Raw genomic sequence first — 27559 nt, 5'->3', positions numbered from 1 at the left:
CTACAAATGTTGGTTTAAGCTTTTTATTGATAAGTTTACTTCTCAAATAAGTGGCTTAAAATAGGATAAAAGTAATTAATGGAGAATTGTAGCCAGCACAGAATTTTATTAATATCATATTGGTGATGTCTAAGTTTCAGTTAACAACTTGATGCTGTAAATGTGGGGCTGCCTTGGGTTGATTTTCCTTTGCAATCGAGATACACAATATCACAGAAATGTTCGTGTGGCTAACAGTGATGGGGTGCTCTTATTCTCAGGATCTCTTACTTTCTAGGCTGGGTGTGAGGTTACCTCATCCCTCGAGCTGGTACCGGATTGGTGCGTCCATACTTTCCCCTGTTCTTGGGCCAGTCTGTCAGTCTTTCCTACTGGACTGTCTCAGAATGGTTCATGCTAGTGGTTGTTCACCTGGAGGAAAATGGCCTATGTTGCCAGGGAGCTACAGGATTCAAGGGTGTGCTTCTACCACTCTGTGTAGTTTCTTGACTTCTGTCCCAGATTTTCTGGGTTTTACTGCTTGGATATATAAGAGTTTTAAACTGTGCAATAAAATAATATAAAACTGTGTAAAAAGCTATTACAACAAAACTATTTTGTAAATTTTTGGGTTTGCAGAAATCTCTTAGAAACCGGATGTGTATTTAATTCATATAAGTGAGCAAATAAATGGGTTAATGAATGTTACTTTCATTATTATTAGAAACAAGGATAGCTAGTCACTAGGGACTTCCATGTGGTGCGTTTTCTTATATACTGTTTTAGTCATGTTTGATAAACTCTCCTCTCCTCAGAACAATCTTTTCCTCCCTCCCTCCCTCCCTCCCTCCCTCCCTCCCTCCCTCCCTCCCTCCCTCCCTCCCTCCTTTCCTTCCTCCCCCGCACCTTACTCTCAGATTTCTGTTGCTGTGAAGGGACACCATGACCACTCAGCACTTATGAGGAAAACATTTAATTGAGGGTGATGGCTTACAGTTTCGGAGGTTCAGTTCGTTATCATCATGGTGGGAACATGGCGACAGGCAGGCAGGTGTGGTACTGGAGAAATAGCTGAGATTCATACATCTTGCAAGCAACAGGATGTCAACTGAGACAAGCATAGGAAACTTCAAAGCTTCCCCCACAGTGACACACTTCCTCCAACAAGGCCATACCCACTCCAACAATGCCAATCCCTATAAGATTATGGGAGCCAATTACATTCAAACTACCACTCTCTACTTCTCAATCTTTAGAAAAAAGTAGCTTATTTAGCTGACAGTTATAGAGGTTGAAGGCCCCAGTCAGACAACCTTACTGGGTCAGCCTCTGGTGATTATTTAGCAAGCCTCCTGGTTGGAGTGCACATGAGAGTGAGGTGTTATTTCCCCAAACAAGAAGTTATATAGCCCCCCCCCCACTCACTCTTGCTACTGGGAAAACATGCATAATCTCTTGAAAGGGTCCCACCATACCGCCTACTAGGCTCACCTGTTAAGACTCCATACCCCACACTGGGAACATGCCTTCAGCACAGGAAACCTCAGGAGACATATGACCCGTGTCCACGCTGTAACATCTCACAGAGATAGCTTAGTCCTGTCTGTGGAGAAACTGTGCTTAACTTTATTTAAACACAGATGATAGGGTTTTGTTTAGGATTTACTTTGTAATTTGTAAGGTGGCTTTGTGTGGGTGTGTACACATGGGTGCAGGTCCCTGCTGAGGACAGAGCTGTCAGAGTCCCTGAAGCTAGAGTTACAAGCAATCCTGAGCCACCCATGGGTGCTGGGAACTGAACTTGCAACCTTTGCAGGAACAGCCCACACTCAGTACCTAAACCATGTCCTCAGACCCTGTTTGCTTCTCTAAAACATTCCGTTTTTATGCCTGCTTCCTCCTTGTGGTCTTTGGCCACTCAGAATTCTGTAGTAGTTCATCGTCCTCTGACTAGAAAGAAGTGACTGGGCTGGGGTATAATTTAGTGGGAGTGCTTATGGTTGTTTTTATTCTCTAGTGCTGCAGTAAATAAATCAATTTTAAAAACAGATTTTCAAAGTTTTTTATTTTATTTTTATGTGTCTGGGTGCATGCATGTCTGTATACTATGTGTGTGTGCTTAGTGCCTGGAATCATACTGCTATCCCGCGAGGAGCTTCAGTGTGCTCTGGACGGCTGAGCGTCTATCCAGCCCTGAAGAGATGCATTTGAAGTCATCCTAGTCCTCCTCGAACCCTGCCTTAGTTTCAGTTGCTATGACAAAATGCCATTGAGTGGACATATTATAAACAACAGAATTTGTTTCTCATACTTTTGGATTATGGGAAATTCAGGATCAAGCGGAGAGTGAATTTATTGTCTAGCACAGAATCACTTCCTGGTTTTTAAATTGTTCTGTTAAGTTTTTACTTTCTTCCTCTGTATACTTATATCCAAAGAAGTCAATTCTCAGGACCTTTACAGGGACACTTCATCTACTTCAATTTTAAAGACACAACTTCTTAGGACTGTTTCCATGTCAGTTGGAAACATCCAGCTTGAGGGGGCCATAAGTAAAGCAGAGACGGAACACCACCTTCCTGCCCCCACCACCTCCAGTTATGGCTGCTATTTCTGTGAAGAAACACTCTGACCAGAAAACAAGCTGGGAGGAGAGGGTTTATTTGGCTGACATCACCTCTTAGTCCACCACTGAAGGAAGTCAGGACAGGAACTCAAGCAGTCCAGAAACCTTGAGGTAGGAACTAATACAGAGGCCATGGAGGGGAGCTGCTGACTGGCTTGTTCCTTAGGGCTTGCTCAGCCTGCTTTCTTACAGAACCTAGCTCTAAAAACCCAGGGATAGCTCCACCCACAGTGGTCTGGGCCCTCCCCCATCAATCACTAATTAAGAAAATGCCTTACAGGTTTGCCTACAGCTAGATCATATGGAGACATTGTCTCAACTGAGGTCCCCTCCTCTCAGATGACTTTAGCGTGTATCAAGATAACATAAAACTAGCCAGCACACACTCCAACCCCGTCTTTTCTCTCCCCCTTTTCCTGGGTGACACCAGCCACTCCCACCTTCAGAACAGTGACTTTGGAGCACACTCCTCTGAGCTCTGGCCTGCATGGCCAGCCAGACACTTGATAATGTCTTGAGTCTTTTCGGGTTCACCTCAGATTCAAAATGGGAACCTTTTCCCTTTCCTGGTCTTTCTTGACCATCTTTCCCTGCTCCTCTCGGTAAAGACACTACCTTCCTGTAATCTAGGAACCTGGGACTCAGTTCTTTTCTCTTGCCAACCATGTACAATTCATTACCAAGTCCCAATCAATAAGTATTTCTCTGCCATCCATTGTTTCGATCCCCTACCTTCCCATGAACTTTCCTGGGTCTGTCAACCCTCTTCAGTCCACAATTTGGCTGATTACTTCAAAAGCAGACCTTATCCTGAAATCCTTCAGATTGATGCACTTGGGATGCTCCCACACCCTGGCTGAAGACCCAGCTCTCCCTGCCCACCACCCTTTTCCCTCAAGGTTAGCTCCTGCCGCGTTTCCTTCAGCCTTGTGTTCATTCTGGACACATTCCATCTCTTACTTAGCTTTTATGTGTCCTTGAAATCTGGCTAAATCTTTACTTTTACAGAAAAATCTTAAGTTACCGGTGTGAGCAGGTAAAGGTTCTCATTTGTAACACTTAACCTACCAATGCCAATTTGATTATCTACTTCATTTGTCCTGAGAAGATTGGCAACAGTTCCTTAATACCTCCAGACAGCAGATTCGCACCCGCATCATGGTTGATTGCCTAAAAGTCTTAATTTTGGTTAGTTCAGAACAAGATCCTCATTTGGTACTCACATGGCATTTTATTATTTCTCTCTTGGGTATTTATAGACAGATGAAGAATAAATGTTTGCTCTCCAGCCCTTAACAAAAGGAAGCTGTTGCTTTATCTAGTGCACGGTTTCTTCCTTCCTTGCTTGCTTGTTTTCTGTCTTCTCCTCCTCCTCTTGTGAGACAGGGTCTTTCACTGGGACCTGGGGCTCATTGATTAGATTAGGCTGGCTGGCTAGTGAGCCCCATGAACCCTCGTGTCTACCTCTCCAGTGCTGAGATGGCAAGCTCGGTGCCTGCAAAGTAAGCCCTTTGCCGACTCAGCTATTTCCTGAGCCTCTTTTGCCTCCTTTAACTCACATCTCTTAACAAGTTACCAACTTGCTTGTCTTACAGACGCCATTCTAGGTCTGTGTCCTTGCTTCTCATGTCCTTTCTATTCCTTCTGTCTAATCTCTCCTATGAGCTGAAAATTAACTCCAGAAGACCAATATTCAAATTCAGTTTTTGACAAGTAAGATAACAAGTGTTCTTATTTTTCATACTGTAAGTACATACTAATTACCTTGGACTTGAGGTTTATTAGCAGGTGCACATGATGATAGTCTAGCCCTTCATTCTAAATTCCACCTTCATTATTTCATATAATGGCCTATCTACCTAATGATCTTTGACTGAATTGGTTGTTTCAGGCTGTCCAGTGAATTCTTTACTGATAACACTAAGTACTTAATTTCTAAGGTAAAATACTATAAAGAAGACATTTTCCCAACAGCACTGCTGAGCTGGGTAGCTAGCATTGATGGTGAATTTTTTTTTTTAATAATCAGTATTGAATTTTCAGAAACAGGTATTGGTTCCTTATCTCTGAAAGTAACCAATACATTTTTATTTGGAATTTCCCATGTTTGTTTCATCTTATGAATTCTTAGATTTTTATGTGTGTATATGTGTTTTAATTACTTGCTGAGTAATTATTCATATTTTACTAGTCCATCTTTGTCTGCATGTTGGCTCTATGTGGTCTCTGTGGGAGTTAGGTCTAGAAACAGTCTTTTATGGAGTGCTTTCTTTCTGTGGACATGACAGTATATGGTTGCTGTGGAACACTCTTTGTACACTGTGAAGATGTGTTGCTCTTATGGTTAATAAAAAACTGATCGGCTGGTAGCTAGGCAGGATTTTTTTCCAGGCAGAGAGAATGCTGGGAAAAAGAAGGGCGGAGTTTAGGGTCTCGAGAGATGCAGATAGAAGCAAGATTAATGTGCTGTGCTGAAAGAAGGTACCACCACATGGCAGAGGGTAGATAAGAAATATGGGTTAATTTAAAATGTAAGTAAGCTAGTAACCATCCTGGGCTATCAGGCCGAGCATTCATAATTAATAATGTCTCTGAATGGTTATATGGAAGCAGCTGCTAGAACACAGAGGAACTCTGCCTGTGACTGGTGAGAGAGCTTTAGACGTTAAGAGAAACCACAGCATGTGCAGATGTTATATTCAGAAGCTATAGTGTGTCTTTTTTTTGTCTCGCCTAATTGTTTTGGCAAGGACTCCTAATATTCTGTTGAATAAAAATGCTGAGATTGGATGTCTTTACTTTTGCTAGACTTCCTGTTTTCCTTGAAGTATATTGTCAGCATTGGGCTCTTTTTATTGTGTTGCAGCACATTCTGTTCCTTCCTAATTTGATGAGGCTTTTTTGTTTGTTTGTTTGTTTGTTATCTTTGTTGTTTGTTTTTGAGACAGGGTTTCTCTGTGTACCAGACCTTGCTGTCCCAGAACTCACTCTATATACCAGACAGGCCTTGAACTCAGAGATCCACCCGCCTCTGCCTCCTAAATGCTAGGATTAAAGGCGTGCACCATCACTACTGGGTGTTTTTTGTTTTGGTTTTTGTTTTAAGTCTTAAAAGAATATTTTCTGATGCTTTTTTTTTTTTTACATGTAATAAGGCCACTCTGTGCTTTTTGTCTTTAAATTCTTTGATGTAATATAGAATGCTTATTGATTTATATAATCACACCATACTTACATTCCAGAGATTTTATCCTGATGGATTATCGCATTAGCATGTTGTTAAAATTCCACTGTTAGTATTTTATCGGGGATGTTTGCATCTCCTCATCAAGAATATTGGCGTGTAACTTTCTTTTTTCTTAATATCTTTGTCAAAATAATCTGTGTGTAGTGGATGTGTTAAACTTTCTTGAAAGAAGGGAGAGAGATAACACAGGTTGAAGAAGAGGGGAACGAAAAGGAAAAGGAGACAGAATACTCTGAGCATTCTCAGGTTAGCCTGCCTTAATAATCTCATCTTTCTTTGAAAGCTCTGCAAGCATGTGAGTAAGTAAGACTTAGTAAAAAGTTGCTATGAAAATGTTACAATTTTATTGTCAAAGTACAGTAAAATACATTGCTAGAAGACATAACTATAGAGTTCTCTTTAAACCTTACTTCTCTGCATGTGGTTTTTGGCAAGCTTTGCAAACTTGAATGTTGTTCTAGGACAGAACATTTGGGAAGAGTAATATCAAGCCACATGTCAGAACTGTACATTGCATAATCTGGGACATTTCCGTAGAAGGCACTAGGAAGTTTCTTTTTTATGGAAGTGTAATATTAAGCAACAGTGTCTGTTTTTTTATGGGCTGACTCCAGACCACATTTGCTTATTTCCCACGCTGTACTTTTTCTGGTTTCCAGCCCTTAAATGTGGAGGTCAGACTGGTATGCTGTGGTTGTAGATGTCAGCCACAAAATCTGTAGCACACGGGCACTTGGTTTGTGAAGGTAGTTCTGCTTTCTTTCTTTAATTAAAATACTTCCATTTTGATATCTAATGTTCATTTTATTTTCTAAGACTTTATCTTGAAATTGGACTTATAAAACCTTACGAAATTTGTACAAATAATTTTCATTCCCATTTTACCCAGATTCTACAAGTACTAAAATTTAACCACTTTTTTTCATCATTGTGTCTGTCTCTCATTTTGAAGTGTTTGTTGGAACAAAAAGCCCACCCAAAAAACATGGAGTCCATTTTGTACTCACCCACTGCTCCTGGGCATGGGCCCTACCCTGGATACAGTTTATATCCTCAGAGGCACTCCATTGGAGAAGGCTGGCTTTCCCTTCCCCAGCAGGTATGAAGTGCAAATAGTTTTTTGGTTAGGGGCGGGACTTTGTGTCCACTTCCCCTTCTCTGAGCCAGGTTTCTCTGGGTTGAACCCATGCAGGTCTTGGGCCAGCTGCATTTCGTCCTGCCATGTCTGGAAGGCATCTATGAACATGGTACATCTTTACCATTAAGGAGTAGCAACATCTCAAATAAGAAACTGAACATTGCTAGACATGGTGGCACGCACCTTTAATCCCAGTATTTGGGAGGCAGAGGCAGGCAAATTTCTTTGAGTTTGGGGGCAGCCTGGTCTACATAATTGAGTTTTAGGACAGCCAGAACTATGCAGAGACTCTGCCTGAAAAAAACCAAATAAATAAATAAACAAACAGAAAGAAAAATTTTTAACTCTAATACTATTCCTGCATATATGTACTAGTATTTGATTTTTTCATTTGTCCACTGATTTTTTTTCAAAAAATTAAAAATCTAAAAATTAAAAAGATATATATACATATATGTATATTAGAGGGGCTGAAAAGATGGCTCAGGTTTTAGAGCACCTGTTGCTCGTGCTGAAGAGATCTGGTCTTGATTTCCAGCGCCCACATGGTCCCACATGGTAGCTCACAACAACCTGCAACTCCAGTTCCAGGGATCTGATGCCCTCTGCTGAGGCCCCAGGCACACACATGGGTGTGCACACATACATTCAGACAAAAACACTCATATAGATAAATAAATAAATCTTAAAAAAAAATTTTAAGTTCTACTTGCCCCACAGTATAGGATCCAAGAACAGAGTCACATGTTGGAGTTAGCAGGCTCTTAAGTGTTTTTAATCAGAAACAGCCCCTCTGCGTTGTCTTTATGACCCTTTAAGACAAATGAACAAGTGCCTGTCATTTGAACTTGTCGATACCTCTGGGTTAGATTCAGGCCACACTGAGATCACCGCAGGAGACACATAATGTTTGCTTGTCCCATTCTTGGTGATAATGTCAGCTGTTACCACTTATTTTAAACAATAGCATATTATATTCTTCAAAAGCAAATTTCTTTTTTTTTTTTTTTTGGTTTTTCGAGACAGGGTTTCTCTGTAGCTTTGGAGCCTGGCCTGGAACTAGCTCTTGTAGACCAGGCTGGCCTCGAACTCCCAGAGATCCACTGCCTTTGCCTCCCGAGTGCTGGGATTAAAGGCGTGCGCCACCACCGCCCGGCTCAAAAGCAAATTTCTATATTCTCCTGAGTTTTTGTTCTTTAATGCTTGAGTCTCAGAGTCCATAATATCCCTGACTATTTCTAGTGACTTCTAGACTGTCTTCTCTTGGACATATTAGTGTCTTGTGACTCAGTTTTTCATAGTTTTATTGTTATCTCTTCCTCTGACAGTATAGCAGCAGGAATCTGTGTTGTCCCTCTCTTTGTAGCCAGCACAGTTACACATGAAGAAGACTGGTATATGGCACAGTTACATACATAGAGTTATACATACAGTTACACATGTAGAAGGCTGATATACAGTGCAGTTACACATGGAGAAGACTGATACATAGTACTTGTACACAGTATTAGCTGTTTAGTTTATGGTTGGCTAATGGCTAATGGATAAGTGGATTGTTCATTTATGAGAATTTAGAAATTTTCAAACCTACTAATTTATTAGTTTACTTGGTGTTCAACGTACTTTATAGATAAGTCTCCTCTTGATGACTTTATATGCTTCTAGATGTAGTTCCTTAACACGGTTTTAAAGACTTAATCTAGTGTGTTACTTGATATGTTCATTATTTTGTTGTTTGCGTTGTCATATCAACTACACATTTTCTTCTTTCAAATTTGTTTTGTCTGCATGTGTATCTGTGCAGCATGTACCTGCTCTGTAGAGGTCAGAAGAGGGCATCAGATCCCTTGGAACTGGAAATACAGTTGTGAGCCACCATGTGGGTGCTGGGAATTGAACCAGGACCTCTGGAAGAGCAGTCAGTGCTCTTAACCATTGAGCCATCTCTTCAGCCTCAAAACTTGTTATGTTTTAGTGACCTATAATGTGCCACCAGTGAAAGTGTTCTGACAATAAAAACAGTTTGTAGTGTTCCTCTTATTATTTTATTTTCTTGTAATATAGCATCAAAAGATTGTAGAACTTCAGAGGTTTTTATTTTTTATTGTTATTTTGGTTTGGTTTTTGTTCTGTGTTGTTTATAGAACCAAGGATTTTAGAGATCAAATACCCAATGTTCTAAATCTGCCTGTGGCCACACTGGATCCAGTCTTCTGAGGCTCCTGATTGCCACTCTCTTATTCCCTTGGTCTTTGATGTTGTAATGCTGCCCCTCTCAGAGCTGCATTTGTATCACTGTGAAGAGAGAATGTCTTCTGTCACCTTATTCTACCACGACAGATTTCACGTGGTTCACTATAAGATACATGTGTATGTGTGTGTGTATGTGTATACTATTAGATTCTGAGACTTCTGTCTCTGCTTTTTTTTTTTTTTAAAAGAGCAATTTTAGGTTCACAGTAAAATTGAACAAAAAGTGTAGAGGTTTCCCATATACGTCCTTCCTCCTCAATCTTCTCTGCTGTCTGCATGCTGTGCCAGAGTGGAACATTGGATGCATCTCATGAACCTATGCTGGCACACACCAAAGCCTGTATATGTACATTAGGGTAATGATTATGTAGATTTGGGCAAATGTATGATGAACATTATTTCTGATGATCGTTGGCATTATCCTAAACAGTCCCACTGCTCTCCCTTTTCCCCATCGCCTTCCCTACAGCTCTCACAACTGTGATCTTCACGTTGGCCCTGTAGTATGCCCTTCCCAGAAGGCCATCTAGGACCATAGGATATACACTTATGGATTAGCTTTTTCTCAGTAATATGCACTTGGGTTCTCCTCTGACTTTTCTCAAGAGCCCATTTCTGTCTAGCTCCAAATATTCCACTATGTAGATAGACCTCAGTTTCTGTAGTTGCCTGCTGCCCAGATTTTGCAAATATGAATAAAGGTATTATAAACATGCATGTGCACTGTTTCATATTTACATAAGTTTCAGTGCCTTTGTGCAAATGTCAAGGAACATGGTGAATAGTTTTGTAAGAAACTGCCTGCTTGTTTTCTGAATTGGCTGCACCATTTTGGATTTTCTTCAACCAGAATGAGAGTTCCTATTGCCCTCTGTCATCACCAGCATGTGTGTCACTAGTGGATATTGCTTATTCTGTAAGTCTGTAGTGATGTCTCACTGTTTGCACTTTGGTGATGCCATGTGTGCTCATTTGCCATCTGTTTGTACCTTTGCCCATCTTTACTCTAGTTATTTGTTCTCTTGTTTGTGTTCTTTTAAGAGTACCCCCATCTCGCCACCCCCACATCATGTAGTGAAGACACAGAAAGCTTTGAGGATATAAAGGATGATTTGTTTTTCAAAGGAAAACACCTTTCTTCTGTTTCTCTCCTTTTGCCTTTGTCTTTCAGTTATACCTGCCGCCACTTGCGGAGATATGTCTATGTGTTGGACAAACTATATTTTCCCCACTCTCACTGTTCCACGCTTCAGCATTGCTTCTCGACTCTCAGTGACAATGGAGAGGAACTCTTGTCTTTAACTTGTTCTCACATTCTCAGATCCTATGCTTCCAGGTTATTAACCTCTGCTGCCCATTTATTGCATGCTGCATGTTGTGTGCCCCTGATAGTTGCATGCTTTAATGGGATATGTAACTGCTAATTGATAAAGGTGAAATTTTATATCTAAAATACTACCAAGCAATCCTGTGGTGGCTTGCATTTATCTATCTATCTATCTATCTATCTATCTATCTATCTATCTATCTATCTATTTATTTTTCGAGACAGGGTTTCTCTGTAGCTTTGGAGCCTGTCCTGGAACTCCCTTTGTAGACCAGGCTGGCCTCGAACTCACAGAGATCCACCTGCCTCTGCCTCCCAAGTGCTGGGATTAAAGGCGTGCGCCACCACCACCCGGCTTGCATTTATTTTCTTATAAATGTCTTCTTGAGAACTTTATGTGCCTGGGCGAGGAAGAGGCTTTGACCAACACAAACACTGTGTGCATTCTGTATTCCGCTCCCTTTCTAGATCTTTTCTTTAGTTGGCAGTTGTTGTGCTCTGTCTGCTTTGTGTCTGAGCTGGGCAAGCACACCTGAGCACTCTATGCAGGGCTCCACCCTGTTCTTATGGGTGTGTTTGGTTGATCAGCCTTGACTCTGTAGAACGGTAGAAATGATTTGTTTAAACTTTATGTTTATTACTCATTTACAAGAGAGAAATTAAAAAGTCAAGTTGTACCAAGTTTTAGACAAGTATAGATGTCATTACTTATTTGCCATTCGGTTACAGCTGCTGGAGCAGATAGGAGAGAAATACAGGATCAACTAAGAAGATAGAAGAAAACGGAGGAAGAAACCCCAGGGAGATGATGTGGGAGGGGATGAGAGGGAGAAGTTAGTTGGTGGGCAAGGGGTGGGGGTCACCATAGAAGAATAACTGACGCCTCAGCCTGAGCCTGAGTCCCTCCTTCATGTCTTAAGTTAGACCGAATCCTGCCTGTGCTTTCCACTTCCTCAGCACCTTCTCTCTGCTGACCCCTCCCTCCTCTATACCTTACCTGCCCTGACTCCCTCCTCTGCTCACCTCTAAAGGGTATTTTGGTTTCCACTCCAAAACCTTCCCAAGACCCACGCAGCCTTACTGTGTATCTGTGATGAACTGCCAGGCCTGGTCGTCTGAGGTTGGTGCTTGAGGAAGTGCTGTGGGGCCCAGGAAGCTGTCCAGTGTTTTGAAACAGGGTTTGACTGTTCCCCAACAGTTTTCACCTTCTTGTCTTATTCCAGGACTATTTACCAGATGTGCTGCTCTGGCCTCTGTGTCTTCCAGGCCTTGCCAGTATTAACACGGTGTGATGGCTAGGAACATGGACTGGAGTTAGGCCTCTTCTCTCCACCAGCTTGCAGCCTCAGCTGTAGGCAGATTTTCTGACCTGCCTGCCAGTCCCCAAATAACCACACTGAGATTTATTATTAATTATAAATGCTCGGCCAGGCTTGTTACTAGTTGACTCTTTAAGTTTTAAATCGATCCATATTTCTTATCTAAGCTTTGCCCACATGGCTTGGTACCTTTTCTCAGTAGGGCAAGTTCATCTCTTCTCTCCACTAACGATTCTGAGACTCCTCCCCTTCTTCTTGGAGCTTTCTTTTTGTCTTCAAGCCCCCCCTAACCTCTACCTGCCCAGCTATTGTCCAGTCAGCTTCTTTATAAACCAGTCACAGTGACATATTCACATAGGGTAAAGGAGTATTCCATGCTCAACCCCACCCCTGCAATCTAGGGTAGTGCTTAGTGAGAGAAGACTCTGGCCACCTGTTATGCTGTGCTAATTTGCAGGTGACTAATCAGCTATGACACATGGTCAAGTGTGGTTTAGTCCCAGTAGTAGAGAGGTTCTTCAACAGAGCGTTTTACAGAGGGCAGACCAAGTCTAAATAGAGCAGTCACAGACACTCGCAGAGTGCTTACCGTGTGATTCAGTTCCTGGAGAGCATTGTCAGCGCGTGTCATCAGAAGGAGGTAGCTGACTTAGTCGAACAGAAGCTGCTGCCATAAGGACTGATAGAAAGCTCAGTCATTGACTGCAGTTCCTTTCGGACAGATGTCACAGTACTTCTGTAGAACTCAGGGAGCTCCTGGGCTCCTCCTCAGGAGGAGGGAGGGTTCTGCTGCTGGGATTTACAAAGACTCTAAGCCTGCCTCCCACTGCTTCTTGCTGGTTCCCACTCTGTGCTTGAGAGAAGCACACAAATGTCTGACAAGAAGCATGGTTCATACACCTTGGAGGCTTGGAAACCACGTGTCATGACTCAGTTTCCCCTTAAGTAGACCTGGGATACTTTAATCATTTCTTACAAGAGGGGATTTTGTTCAGTCTTCTTATCTTCCTAGGCAGTCTGTATCTGACAGAACTCATTGTAGAAGTTGGTGTCCAGGATTGATTCAGTATTTCCCGTGTATTTTATTATTTTGGTCTTTATTTATGTAATCATAATTTCTCCTCACAGTACAGTTTATGAAAATAAGAATGCTTTGGTTTATATAAAGTTCTCAGATCCCTTCCATGAGAACATATCTTCCTCAATAAGTCTGACTCTAGTTTTGGGGACTTTCATTTGTCTTTATTTAATGTGGGGTGACAGCCTCTTTTAGGGGAGGGCATAGTTCACAAATCCCTGTGCCTCACACACCTGGACGCTCCTCCACTCCACCCCAGGAGTCTTTGGAGCACTTCTCAAGCTCCCAATCTTAGATTTCATTTGTGTTGAAACCAGCTTTAGGATTTTTAGTAATTGAGGGTTTGAATTCATTGCTAGTAGCTGTACAAAGTTCAGTTTTCTGATGGAGTGGCAAATTTTTTTTAAATATTTATTTATTTATTATGTATACAATATTCAGTCTGTGGATGCCTACAGTCAGGAAGAGGGCACAAGACCTCATTACAGATGGTTGTGAGCCACCATGTGGTTGCTGGGAATTGAACTCAGGACCTCTGGAAGAGCAGGCAATGCTCTTAACCACTGAGCCATCTCTCCAGCCCCTGGAGTGGCAAATTTTATGAGAAATCTCTGAATACCTGTTTTCCTTTCTTTTTAATTGGCTCCAGGATATTTAGAGTGTGTGTGTACACATGTGTGTATACATATATATATATGTATGTATGTATATATGTGTGCATGTATGTGTGTGTCAAATATATAGTTGTTTAGCATTGTTTCAGTTGAAGTAGAAGCAATGAAAAATGAAAGGCTTTGTATGTTGAGACGCTTTGTTGCAAGGACACTACTTTTTGCTACTGTTAAGTTTTTTGGTGCTTGATGCTAGGATGTCGAGAAAAAAACCCAGGAATGTTAAAAATAATTTCTTCTGTCACATCTGCTTTTCAGTATTAAGATCCCATTAAGCATGTTAAGTATGTTGGGTACTTGAATTCTGCTTTTGGGTAGTTAGTGCTTGTCTGTGTACACTGGTCATGGTGTTCTGGGGATCATTGAACTTTCTAGAATCTACCAAAAATTATGGACCTTCTGTCCATAAGACAGAAAATTATTGTATATAAATACAGGTTTTTTTTTAATGAAGCTTATGTATATAGCTGGAAAACAGAGCCCACCCCCATAACAGACAAGACATTAGCAACTTCCTTCTCATGGAAGAACCTGAGCAGAGGTGGTAGCTATGCCCATAAATGCTTCAGACCAAGAATCCTCCACACTCCCAGAGTCTCAGCCTCATCCAAAGAGCCTGGGGTAGTTCACTGTAAAGTCTGCAGTCCACACAGCAGGAGATAAAAGGAGACACTGTTGCTGTTTTTAAGGTATATCATATCAATTTGACCAAAAGTTTATCACAGGAGTAAACAGCCTACATGGACAAGCTGAAAATGGCCTTCAGCAGAGTGGCTATGTGCTGTGGGTAGAAAGAAGAAGCAGTTACGGGGCTGCGGTCATCCTCACCGCCAGACCATCGGGAGGCAAAGTAGCAGATGCTCACTCGGCCACTGCTGCTTCGTAGTCCTGCACTAGGCGGCAACAGCACTTCCTTCCAGACACAGATCACTGGCAAAACGCCTGACTTGTGCTATTTCTTCAGTGGGAAATGGTGACAGGCAGCAGGGGACCCTTCTGGCAGGATCCAAAATGTCCCCAGAGGCACAGGTTTCAGAGGCTACATACAGGAGAGTACATGATGTGTTCTGGGTGGAGAAATAGGCTCTTTTGTTGGGACAGATTGCTCAGTATTTTTGTTGTTTTTCAAGAGACAGAGTCTCCTCTGACTCACTGTGAAGCCAGATCAGCTTCAGTCCTCCTGCCTGCCTCAGCCTCCCCCCCCTCCCCCCGCCCGCAAGTACTAAGATTTGCAGGTGAGGGCCTCTGTGCCCTGCCAGGGATGCCTTAGTATTGCATCTGGGACCAGACATCTAGCAGCCTTCAGTGATCGGGCATGGCATTTCATATATATGTCTCTGTTTTCTTTTACTTTGGGTATTTTTTTATTTGTAAGCAGTTGAGTTCTACTTGGTGGTTTTTGTCAAAGTTCATTCCTTCTAGGGATTGTCGTGCATTTAAGACTTTCAGAACAAAGATTCTGAGTTCCAGCAATATGCCAACACTGAGACTGATTATAGCAGAGAGACTTTAACAATTAAAGTCAATTAAAAAAAAAAGTGATGTGGGGAACTGTATCAGAATGGTGCCAGCTGAATTATTCATCCTATGGCTGAGTTTAGAATGTGTATACATTTATTTTTTTAAAAAAGTCTGAATTGATTTATAATTCTAACTAAGCACAACATTATTAAAGTATAGCACTCTCAAATTTAAAAGAGTTGGTTTTGTTTTGTTTGCCCATTTGGTGTCTTTATTATACATAGTTTAAAAAGTCACATCTGGGCCATTTTTTGCTTTCAGAAGACTACAACTTCATCCGAAATGTAGGAGTTTGTGACATGAGTTTTCTCCAAAGAGCTCTGTAAAATCGCTGGACCAGTCTTGCCCTGGTGTGCCACTCACAAAATCTGTAGCATAAATATTTGAAGCCATAGTAATAATTTTTCATGCATCTGATATTGTCTTAATAATTCTGTTGTGGCTGTATGCTTTATTGATTCCGTGCCTCTTTTGTGGCATGAAATGAAATGTATTATCCCACTTAAACCATTATGGTTTCCTTTTGAATTACAATACTCGGTACTTGATCTTGTCATCAGGCTTCCTCTGTGCTCTAAGATGTGGTGTTCAGTCCTAGAGATTTGCTGCGTTGTACTCTGTGTGATATAAATCAACATAGGACAAGTGAATCCAGGTTAGAAAAGCTGGGAAGAAAAGACAATTCAGCAGTTGATTTAGGAGTCATTCTAACTTAGTGTGTAGTCTGCTTGAGTTTTCTTTCTCCTCTAGAGTGCCGGGAGGGCAGAAAGCAGATCCTGAGACACTCAACTGCATCTGCACTGGGCACCACTGCCAGATCCACAGCTCTGGCCCATCCTCTTCTCTTGCCTTCTCTGAAAGCATATTCCTAGCCTGTAGTCCACTCTTGACATTTGTTTTTAAGGCTTTTTGTTCTAAATGTTAGAATTCCTTCATGTTTGCTCTTAAGGTGTTCTCTCCTCTACTCCCAAAAGACTGTTGTTTTGTGCTGTTTGAGATAGTGTCGCGTGTATCTCAGGCTAACCTCATACACACTATGTAGCCAACGATGAACCCGAATTTCTGATTTGTCTGCCTCCGCCTCATGAGTGCTGGAGCTGGTTTATGCAGGACTGATTCCAGGGCTTTTCCAATGCTAGGCAAATGTTCTGCATACTGAGCTGCAGCCCTAGTCTCTCAGGGGCAAGAAGTGTGTGTGTGTGTGTGTATCTGTGTGTGTGTCTCTGTCTGTCTGTCTGTCTTAGGTGAAGGGGGTTGAACTTGGGGTCTTGTATATGCTAGGCAAGTGTTCTACCACTGTATTGCTAACCCAGACCCGTGGATGTGTTTTTAGTAACTGATCCCAAACACCTAATACAATAGTTGGCTACTCAATAAATGTTTTATATTTGCTGAGAATGAATGATTTTAGGTTACTGAAATTAACATTTGTAAACTTGTTTGGCTTCCTAATCACCAGTTCCTCAAAGATTATCTTGTGTAGTTATGAAAAGGTAGCTGTCCTATCACATCACGGTGACATCATAACGGAACCACTAAGGGTCAGGAGATGATGGGAGATCTAGTTAGAGTTCACACACACACGGGGTGGGGGGTTTTAAAGGATTAAAGTAAAACTGTGTGGTCTTTAGTTCTTCTGGAATATGTTATGTAAGTTGCAGACCTTTTTCTCAGTAAAAGGCTTTACAAATTTTCCACTTATTAAATATCTGGTAAGCCATGACCACAGAGGTGATGGCAACATACCTTGAAAGATGCCTTCCAAAAAAACATGTACTCTGTAGCTCTAGTAAGGGAAAGAATATATAGAGAGAAGTAGCATTATCTTAACTTAAATTTGTCTCATAAAATTTCAACACAGCACTAACAGTTTCCAAACAGGATTGCCCTAACAAGCTTTATACCTCTAACCACCAAAAAAAAAAAAGATCATTTTACTTTGACATAAGTGAATTATGGAGGCAAGTGACTATAACCACATGGCAAAATGGAATTTCAGTTATGTGGCTAAGTGTCTTGTTAGGGTTTCTCTTGCTATAACAAAACACTATGTCCAAAGCAACTTGGGGAAAAAAATTATTTGTCTTCCGCTTCCACGGCACTGCTCATCACTGCAGGGCGGGATCCTGCAGGTAGGAGCTGATGCAGAGGCCATGGAGGATGCTGCCTACTGGCTTGCTCCCCATGGCTTGCTCAGCCCCCCTTCTTATAGAGCCCAGGACCACCAACCCAGGGTTGGCACCACCCTCTCCTGATTGATCACTGATTATGAACATGCCACATCTTATGGAGGCATTTCTCAGGATGCTCCCTCCTCTCAGATGTCTCTAGCATGTGTTGAGTTGACACTAAACTAGTCAGTACAGTAATAAAATATATCAATGTGTATATTAGAACTTTTGTGTTAATTTGTGTGTGTGATTGCATATACACACACATGCACGTGCGCACACATGCAGAGATCTGAGGAAGACACTGGATGTCCTCTGTTGTTCCCCTCTTCTTTAGACTGGATCACTCACTGAACGTGAAGCTCGTGTGTTAGCTAGTCTGGCTAGCCAGGGAGGTGTCTGCTTCCAGTGCTGGAGTTACAGGTGGGCTCAGCCATGCCTGACTCTTTTCTCAGCTTTCAGTGTGATTTTTTTTAGAATGTGCTTGCTGGGGATTCAAACTCAGGTCTCTGTGCTCTGTCCACTACACCGTCTCATCAGACTCTTGGTGTTTAAGTCAAAATTACCTAATAGAAAAGCTAAGCTTATGCTGTGCCTGATTAGAAATGTTTAAAAAAATACCTTCCGTACAAGATGATTTAATGAGCACCAGTATTTCAACTCCACTCAGCATGTTAGAATAGTTCATCCTGGTGATCTTAAAAAACAAAACAAAACACCAACGAAAGACTCCCAGATGTACTATACAAGTTGATTAACAAAAGGGAAAAATTGGATTTAAGTTAATTGTTAAAATATAGCAGATGATACTTATTAATGATGTGTATCTTTATACTGTGGAAAGAATGTCCTGAGTATTATGACCTGAGGGAACAAAATTAAGAAGGAAAGCTATGAACTTTCCGTTTGCTTTTAAAAAGTAGTAATCTATCTTTAACCACCATGTGCTCCTCCCGTGAAGGTCTTCTTGGGTAAGGAGACACTGTAGCCATGGTTGGTGTGTTCTGTGAGTGTGTAGGTGTGGCCTGAGTTCCTGAACACTTTCTTATGCAATATAGACTATATAGACCAATGTAAATTCCCCATGCTGGATGTTCTTCCCCTGCGGCTGCCATTTGTAGGGAATTTTTCATGTGCACATTCAGACATGCAGACTTGCACAACCGCTTATTAGAGAAATATTCTTGGTTACTGAATGTCTCAGAGTTAAACATACAGGGTTTCCCATATATGGAAGAAAAGTAATTCCACCCACTTGCCATGCCTTGGCATGTCATGATGCCAGCCCTTCACGTTTATTTGACTTCCCGAGCTTAAATAGACAGTGATGTAAAGCAGCAGGTAATGCTTCACCTACCAGGACTTGGTGACTAAACCATCACACCACAGGAGGAAGGGAAATTCACTTCAGTTTGGCTGCAGAGTGGACGTTGCATCCAGTCTAATCACCACCCTCTGAGTTACAGTGACGAGATTATTTCTGTGCTAAAAAAGACAAGAAAGCAGAGAGAAGCAGGGACATTAGGTGGCTTAGCAGAGATCATAAAGCTGGGGTTGCAATCTAAGTCTCTGTCTCTGTGTTTATGTGTGTGTGTGTGTGTGTGTCTCTCTCTCTGGAGTCCCTGTCATGAGCAGAGTTTCATCTTACTGACTGTCACAGCATTAGAAAGAAGTGGCTCTCCACACATGTGCTTAGTGAATTCTCAGTAGATAGCTTCTTCTGTTCTCAGTACTTGTAGCTGGGTGTGGTGATGCACACCTTTAATCCCAGCACTCTGGAAGCAAAGGTAGGTGAAGCTCTTTGAGTTCAAGGCAAGCCTAGTCTACATAGTGAGTTCCAAGCCAGCCAGGACTACATGGTGATATCCTGTCTCAAAAACAAAACCAAAAAGTCATGTTTTTAGGTTTGAAATTTTCATTTCTGTTCTATCTTTTACCATTTCCTATTTGAGTTGTAATAGGAATTGGAGAATGGCGTGGCCGTGTGGCCATGTGTCTTCTTAGCTGGATCTTAAACTGGAGGGTACTTGTTTACCACAAAAAAACTGTTTATAAGAGCTAGTTCATTAAAACTTAATTTTAGCTGGGCAGTGGTGGTGCATGCCTTTAATCCCAGTGCTCAGGAGGCAGAGACAGGAGGATCTCTGTGAGTTCAAGGCCAGCCTGGTCTACACAGTGAGATCTGGGATGGGCTTCAAAGGTACACAGAGAAACCCTGTCTTGAAAAATAAACAAAAAACAAAAAATTAATTTTAAATAAACCCTAGATGGACCCTGTGAATTTTTGAAGGCATCACATGATCCAATGTATCTGTGTGCTGTGCCCCCTTGTCTAGCATTGGTAATAGCTGGTATTTTCTGATCTCTTTAACAAATGTGCTTCCAATTATTAATTATTTCTACTTTAATCTTCAGAATAGCTCTATGAGATGTCACCTTATTCTTCCTATTTTATGGGTAAGGCACAGATACACGGAGTGATTATAGAACTTGCCACAAGTGGAAAAGTCCCTTCTGGAGCTTCAGTCCTCTGGCTCCAAACAGTGACTCTCCTGCATTGTCCTGGCCCTTGTGCTTTTCCTAAGAGAATGAATCAGTTAAGTAGCTCCCCATGTTACATTTCAGCCTACCCTAAAGCCACGTTAAAACATGATTTATTATACATTTTAAGCTGTATTGCATCTAAATTTGAATTTACATTCTGTACCCACTTACAGTTTTCTTTGGAGATACTTTATAAACCTAGGGCTCTTGAGATTGGATGTAGACTGTGTAAACAGGAAATGCTGCTGTTTTGCTCTTTCAGCTTCTGCATAGTGTTCTAGAGAGTCTGCTCGGTCAAGATGCCTCCTCCCTGTGGTTCTCTGCTTCTGCACCTTACACAGTTCTGTAGATTTGTAGCGTGGGGAGTGCAAATTTGCTCTTAAATTTTGGTCAAGATTTGGATTATTTTGATATTTTAGGGAGTACAGTGAGTAGATGTAAGATACCCAGGTTATGACCCCCCTTTTTTACTTCCTCCCCACCCTATCCATAATTGTTCTCCCTGCCTGCATTGGCTTTTTATTTGGGGTTTGTTTTCGGGGTTTCTGTCCTGCCTGGTTCCCGCAATCGTTATGTCCCAAAGAAATCACACAGGGGTCTACATAAGTTATAAACTGATTGGTCCATTAGCTCAGGCTTCTTATTAACTCTTATAACTTATATTAGCCCATTATTCTAGTATATGTTAGCCACATGGCTCGGTACCTTTTTCAGCGAGGCAGTCACATCTTGCTTCTTCTGTGTCTGCGCCGGGACTGCAGAAGAATGGGCTTTCCTCTTCCCAGAATTCTCCTGTTCTCATTGACCCGCCTCAACCCGCCTCTACTTCCTGCCTGGCTACTGGCCAATCAGCGTTTATTTAAAATATAATTGACAGAATATAAACATTTGTTCCACACCACTTGGTCATCCCTGTCCCAGTCCCCATCCCCCATTGTGCTAGGATTGAAACCAGAGTCTCATACGCATTAGGAATTGACTCTAGCGGGACAGTGGTAGCTCACACCTTTAACCCCAACACTTGAGAGGCAAAGCCAGCCTGGTCTACAAGAGCTAGTTCCAGGACAGGCTCCTAAGCTACAGAGAAACCCTGTCTCGAAAAACAAAACAAACAAACAAACAAATTGGTTCCTCCACTGAACCACACCATCAGCCCTCCAAGTGTTCTTAACCAGATCCTATAAGATAAGTATTGATGCAGACTTCTGAGGTAATGCAGAGGGTATGCTTTGGTTTTTACCTACTACTAGGAGGGAAAAGCCTAGCAGTTCGTTAGCTACTGGACATTCTTTGGAAGGGCAACTAACAGTCGTCTAGCTTCCGTGTTATTCCTTTGTTTAATGACTGAATAATTGTGCCCGTCCTCTGACTTTAAGTGAACAGGCAGAAGTGATTTTCCTGGGGACTTAGTGGTGTCTTTAATGACCCCTAGATATACATTTTTTTAAAAATATTTATTTATTCATTATGTATACAATATTCTGTCTGTGTGTATGCCTGCAGGCCAGAAGAGGGCACCAGACTCCATTACAGATGGTTGTGAGCCACCATGTGGTTGCTGGGAATTGAACTCAGGACCTTTGGAAGAGCAGGCAATGCTCTTAACCTCTGAGCCATCTCTCCAGCCCCCTAAATATACATTTTTATACAAATGGCAATTAGATAGACTTCAAGGTATTTACTTAACCTTTCTTCTTGTTGTACTTTATGCTGGTCATTTACCTTCTTGCTTGCATGTGTTTCTAAGTAGTGTACCCTAAAGACCAAAAGGAAATTCCAGCCTCACTCTTTTCCTCCTTAGAAACTGTAGGCACACAAGGCATGGTCTGCTTTCTAGCACTTGGTGGTCGTAACACTGGGAACCTTTGAGAAGAATAGTCTGTGCCTTGCTTATGTGGTTCCATTATGTTTCATGTAATCTCCTTCAGTCTAAAGTTCTCAGACCACTTTCAGAAGGTTGTACTGGACCTGCAATGATACTTAATGTCTTTTCTGCAAAAATGTTAAGAAGTAAAAGAAAGATTAGTAAATTCATCTCAAATCTGAATAAAAAGCTGCAGAAAAGTATTTTTTAGGTATTCAATTGAAAAAGAAAAGAGCCTGTCTGGGAAGGACTTACTGTAGTTTAGTTAACTGTACCAAAGCATCTGGATTTCCTCTTAGGATTCGTAAGTAGGCTAGTCAGAGATCATCTCTGTGTATTAAATGCTCGTCCCTTTCTGCTTGCTGTTTTCTCATCTTTCCAACGCTGCATTGCTGCATCATGCAGGCTCTAGACGCAGTGAATTATGACTCTCTTTTTTGAAGGAAAGAATCCTATCTTCCTTAACTTTAAAATAGTCTTTCTGAAGAGCCACTGTCAATTTCTGTGCCTGGTACCAAGCAGCAAATGCAAGAGGTATCCAGGCCACCAAGTTTTATGTAGCACTTGGTGTAATTGTTATAAGAATCTGCAGTACTTCCTGTTGCCGTGGTTGTTGAGAGAGGTTTTGTTTCATACTCACTGCTTCAGCCAGTGGGAATGTAATACTGAGAAGAACAAGCTGTTTGTACGTTGGCTCTGTACACATGAAGAACATGTGTTTTCACTGAAGGTACTCCACTCAAACCCTTTGGGCAGTATAAACCAAAGGCCTTGGCTACCAAGTTCTAGCTGGAACTCCCCCTGTCCTGTGCCCTGTGAGTTGTTTGGTCTTGATCTCCAAAGCCCTCCCTGCCCACATGCTGCTTGGTTTTTATTTCCAGTCTTAGCTCATTGTTTCATAGAAAATATAGTCGCTAGGTTTTTAATGTACTTTGAAGCAAGAGTACAAGAACACTCTGCTATCTAATGCTTCTTCGGTGTTCATAGACTCTACACACACACAACAGCAGAGGCAGCTGTACCTACACTTCTAAAAATAAAAAACAGGGACATACTATATACCCCCAGTTGGCTTGGAACTCACAGTGTAGACTAATCTGTCTTTGAACTCAAGAAGATCTACCTGCCTTGTGGGATTATGGTGTCTGCTGCCATACCAGGCGTTTACCCGTTCTTCTCAAGAGCAGACAGATCTTAAAGGCTCAGCCGCCATTTCTGTTGTCTGTGTGTCATACTCCCTCCAGACAGCACATACCTCCTACACTACACCATCTGACTTTGGTGGACTGAAGGAGAAAAAACTGACTGGACCAGGCTGGCTCCTTGGAGGGAGATCCTGTCCTTTGTGCATAGTGTTGGGTTTTTTGTTTTTATTTTTTGTTTTGTTGTTTTGTTTTGTTTTTCGTGAAACCAATGCAATTCCCTTGCAGTCAAATGGTGGTAGTTTTGCTGTGTGGCAGTGAGGGTGCTATCCCGGAGAGTAAGATGAACTCTTGAAGTGACTGCTCCTATTTAGCATGCTTCAGTGTATCTGTATCCTGAAGTGAAATTTGGTGCTGTACAAAAAACACTACTTTTCATGTATCAGGACATGTATTTATTGGAGTAGTGTTCCTTGGACTTCAGGAGTAAAACGGATCAGTAAGTAGTCTGCAGTCAAGTGACCCTATTCCTTTAGAATATGTGGAGGTATGTCATCAGTCCCCAGAACCAAAGCCATATAATTCACTTTCCCTACACATGTGCATGATGGCATGCACGTATAGCTGTCATGTCATCCTTCCTAACCTTGTTCTACACATGGCATTCTCTGATGGTGTCCATTTAGCAAAACTGGGTTCTCCTTCTTAAATATCAATGGGCATTTCTTCTGATGGCCTATATTTATAGAAATACAATTACTACTTACTAGCCTGCTGATCTTGGTTTGTATTGTTTGTTTTCAAATACTTGAAGAAAGTTTATTTTTCATTGTTTTAGATATATTGTTGCATTAAAATATCTTTTTGAAGTCGTCCTGTTTCAGATTTTATTTTTAATTTATAGTGTTTGTTTTAAACAATCCATGGTTATCTAGAACTAATTACTTTTTTGCTTATTGTACAGTCCACTGAAAACCACAACATACAGGGTTTCCCATACTAACATTCATGAAGACGAGGTAGAAAGATCATCACAAATACAGTGCCAGCCTAGTCTAGGTAGTGAGTTCTAGGTACATGCTACATAGCAAGACCCTGTCTCATCACAAAATAAAAATAAATCTTGCTAAGTGGGAATGCTGAGACCAGAATGTGGTCTTTGACCCAACAAGATGGCTTCCCGTGTGTCATCTTGTTTTTCTGACTTCCCTCTGTACATGTGTCACTTTCCAGACTGCCAGTTTGAGCTAAGAGACTCAGAGTGGCTTTTAGAATCTAGCAGGTGTCGGTGACAGGAGCAGGGCAGGGCCGGAACTCTACCTCACCTGCTCCCCATGACATTGGGAGTGGCCTCAGCGAGCACCTGTGTGGGTCTGTCACTGTGTCCTTGAGGGCACGGTTTGGATTTCTGACTTTTACAGGATCCCTCTGCATTGTGCATTTGTTTGATAGATGAAGGTGGAGTGGAAAGCCTGCTGTCTGTCAAGCTTTTAGGAATCAGCATCTACTTTTCTATGAGAGAATATGGTGAGACACATGGTAGTGAGTTAAAATATTTCAGTTATTCCTTGAAATATCTCGGCTGTGAGCCTAAAAACATTACTGTGAAGGGCTCTATTGGTAAGTAGGACATGTACATCTCAGGTAGGCTTCTGGCTGGTGTAGCTTTTAAACAGTGATTGGAAAACAGACATTTGGAGAATCAGTAAGTTTGTTCCAAGCGTAGGGGTGACTTGAAAGAAAATACAGGCAAGAGTGGGAGAGAGAGAGACAAAGGCTTAATTTAGGAGAAAAGAATAGGGAATGGGACAGGATGTGGGAAGAGATGACATCGGGCATAGGGATTAGAAGAGTTATGGAGCCATTTGAAATACAAGAAAAAGTTGTGGTTCAAATATTTTGGTATTGAGAGACAATACACTGAGGTGTGGTAAATGGTCTTCACCCCCCCCCCCCAAGGAAGAATGCTGGCAAGTTTCATTGGTTAACAAGAAAGACCATAGGAGAACAAAGGTGGAAATGCTTAATAAATAGGTAATCATGTAATTTATCAGCCACTCCAGGTCTCTGTAAGAGAAAGAATAGTGGAGAGAAGTTATATCCATTAGTCTGCCCTAGGTAGATCAAGGCATGTGGCTTCCCCATTATCCTAATTACTTGTACTTCATTAATAAAGTACAAAGATAAAAGAATTAAAATCCTTAGTATTGGAAGTAATACATTGTGCTGAGGGTATAACTCTGTGGTGTTGGAGCACTTGCCAGTATGCACAAGAACCTGGTCTGATCCTAAAGCCATGCAAAGACAAAAGCAAAAAATAAAACTACACAGAGAGGTAAGAATTATCATTTGGTCAGGAGGTGTGGGGTAGTCCCTGGTGTTGACAGACAGATGCTGGTGTTTCTGTGGTGATGGACATGGCTCCTAAATGTTACATCAGGTCACCAGTTCTAGTTCCTCACTGAAGCTGCTGATCTTTACTTAGTAAAATGCTGTTCTAATTTCATTTCTGGGGCTGTGATAAAAATATCCTGAACAAAAGCAATCAGGGGAGGAAAGTGTTTAGTTGGCTTTCAACTCCAGGCCCATTAAACAGGTCCAAATACAAGTCCATTACTGCAAGGAAGCCAAGGCAAAAAAGACTCAAGCAGTTAGTCATATCACATCATCCATAGTCAAGAACAGAGAGCAGAGAATGCTTGCTAGCTGTTGTTTGTTTGTTTCTTGGAAAAGTGGCATGTCCCAGTCCACGGGGCTAGTACGTATGAGAGCCATTGTGAGGCTTCAGGTGCGCCTGAATTACCCTTAATTCCTTTCCTTACAACATGCATAATGAGCTTGTTTTTATCTTTAATTTTAGTTTCAGAGCACTAGTGTCCAATAATATATGCTCACTATAGAACACAAAGTTTCTAGTTTATTATGTTACTGAGTTGTACATGGTTAAACTTTACGTTCAGTTGTCAATCTGGCCCAAATCTCCCTGCCCCCCATTTTATTTTGTGTGTATGAGCTTTTTGCTTGCATGTATATGTGTAAATGCCTGGTGTCCATGGAGGTTGGAAGGCAGCTTCAAATCCCTTGGAACTGAGTTACAGATGATTGTGAACCACCATGTAGGTGCTGGAAACTGAACCCAGGTTCTCTGTAAGAACAAGTGCTCTTAACTGCTGAGCCATGCTCCAACCCCACATGTCAGCTTGACATAGTCATCTGGAAAGGAGAAACCTTAGTAGGAAGATGCTGCCCCCAGGTTCCCTGTAGACAAATCTGTGGGGCATTTTCTTAGTGATTTCTGCCCACTATGAATGGTGTCATCCCTGGTGAGGAGGTCCTAAGCAAGCCATGGAGAGAGAGCCAGTAAACCATTTTCCCCACGGCTCTTCTTGTGCTCCTGCTTGAGTTTCTGCTCTGACTCAGCAGTTGAGCTGGACTGGGACATGTGAACCAATAAACCCTTTTCTCCCCGAGTTACAGTGTTTATCACAGCAACAGAAGGCAGACTGGAAGAGCCTGATTGGCTCTCCACCCCCTTCTCCTTTCTGGAAAGCTGGCGTCTGCAGTGGGCTGGTAGTTAATTGAGAAGAGGCTTCTTTAAACACTGCTCTCTGATTTCAGCCCTTTCCCAGGATTCCCTCCCCTGGAAGTAACAGTTAATCACCTCCAGATTCAAAATGAGCACAAAAACTTAAACTTCACATTGAATAGAAATTGTGCATGATTGAGATAACAATTTATCTTTCATTGAGAAACAAATGTTTCTTCCCCACAAAGATAGACATGTATATTGTAGCTGAATAAATATTTGCTTTTAGTCTGAACAGATTAGATTTTGTAATCCCAGACTGTTTGTGTCTATCTAAATAGTATTCTTATCAGACTCGTATGCACTACCAATTTTCTAAAAACAGATTACTTGACAAATAATTAAGTATATTACATAAAAACAACTTGGAATTAAATATTATAACCTATATTATGAGTTGATGAAAGTTTGTGGTTGTAGTGCATGAAGCTTACTCTACTGAAAATAAAGATTAACCCTTTCCACTCTAGTATAAACAAGAAATTAAAACAGCTTCTGCTTCGTAGCTTTCGCCCGAAGCTTCCATTTTTATAGGGCGTGGGGTTTCAGTACAGGGAGAGAGTCTAATTTGCTGTTAGTGTCTTTCTTGATTAAGAGTGAACAAAATAACAAGCAGTTGGGGTCAGAGGAAAGAGCGGAGCTGTTCCTCGACTTTTCTCTGTGAAGCAAACAAAAATGTCTCCCCTGTAGATTTTTCTCGTATATAAAACTTTGTGTGTTAATTGTGTATGTGGGTGGATGCACACATGCTGTGGCCCATGCATGGAGATCTGAAGGCTCTTGTGGGAGTCAGATCTCTCTTACCATGTGGCTTCTGAGGATCAAATGCATACATACTTGGTGGCTGAAGGCGCAAGTCATAAACAATCCCACACCAGTTTGGAATTGTGATTAATAGGGTGGTATTTATTTAAAAGGGAATAAACTTACAAATCACCGTCCCAGACAACAGCCCTCTACGCACGCAATTAGGAAGAAGTCTAGTCGCCGGAACCGGAGCAGGAAGTAAAGAGAGAGAGGAGGGAAGTGGCCGCTTTTTTTAAAGGGAAAGATACCACGCCCCAATGGGCTGGTATCTTGGTGGCTATTGGCT

At 41.6% G+C, this 27559-nt stretch overlaps 1 protein-coding gene across 5 annotated transcripts in view; it reads left to right on the top strand.

The window, feature by feature from the left end:
- The window catches only part of Dym (dymeclin), a 312012-nt gene that overhangs the window by 118573 nt on the left and 165880 nt on the right, over window positions 1-27559 (top strand). For 4 of the 5 annotated variants that reach the window (XM_057789035.1, XM_057789034.1, XM_057789032.1 and 1 more), the window contains one exon: window positions 10415-10579. The exons of the other annotated variant lie outside the window; for it this stretch is intronic. In XM_057789035.1, the coding sequence (XP_057645018.1) occupies window positions 10415-10579 (165 nt within the window). The remainder of the gene's footprint in view (window positions 1-10414; window positions 10580-27559) is intronic. 5 annotated transcript variants of the gene reach the window in all.

Source organism: Chionomys nivalis, chromosome 14 (genome assembly GCF_950005125.1).
Source record: "Chionomys nivalis chromosome 14, mChiNiv1.1, whole genome shotgun sequence".
In the NCBI taxonomy this organism is placed as follows: Eukaryota; Metazoa; Chordata; class Mammalia; order Rodentia; family Cricetidae; genus Chionomys; species Chionomys nivalis.
This window is presented reverse-complemented; position numbering and strand designations above follow the sequence as displayed.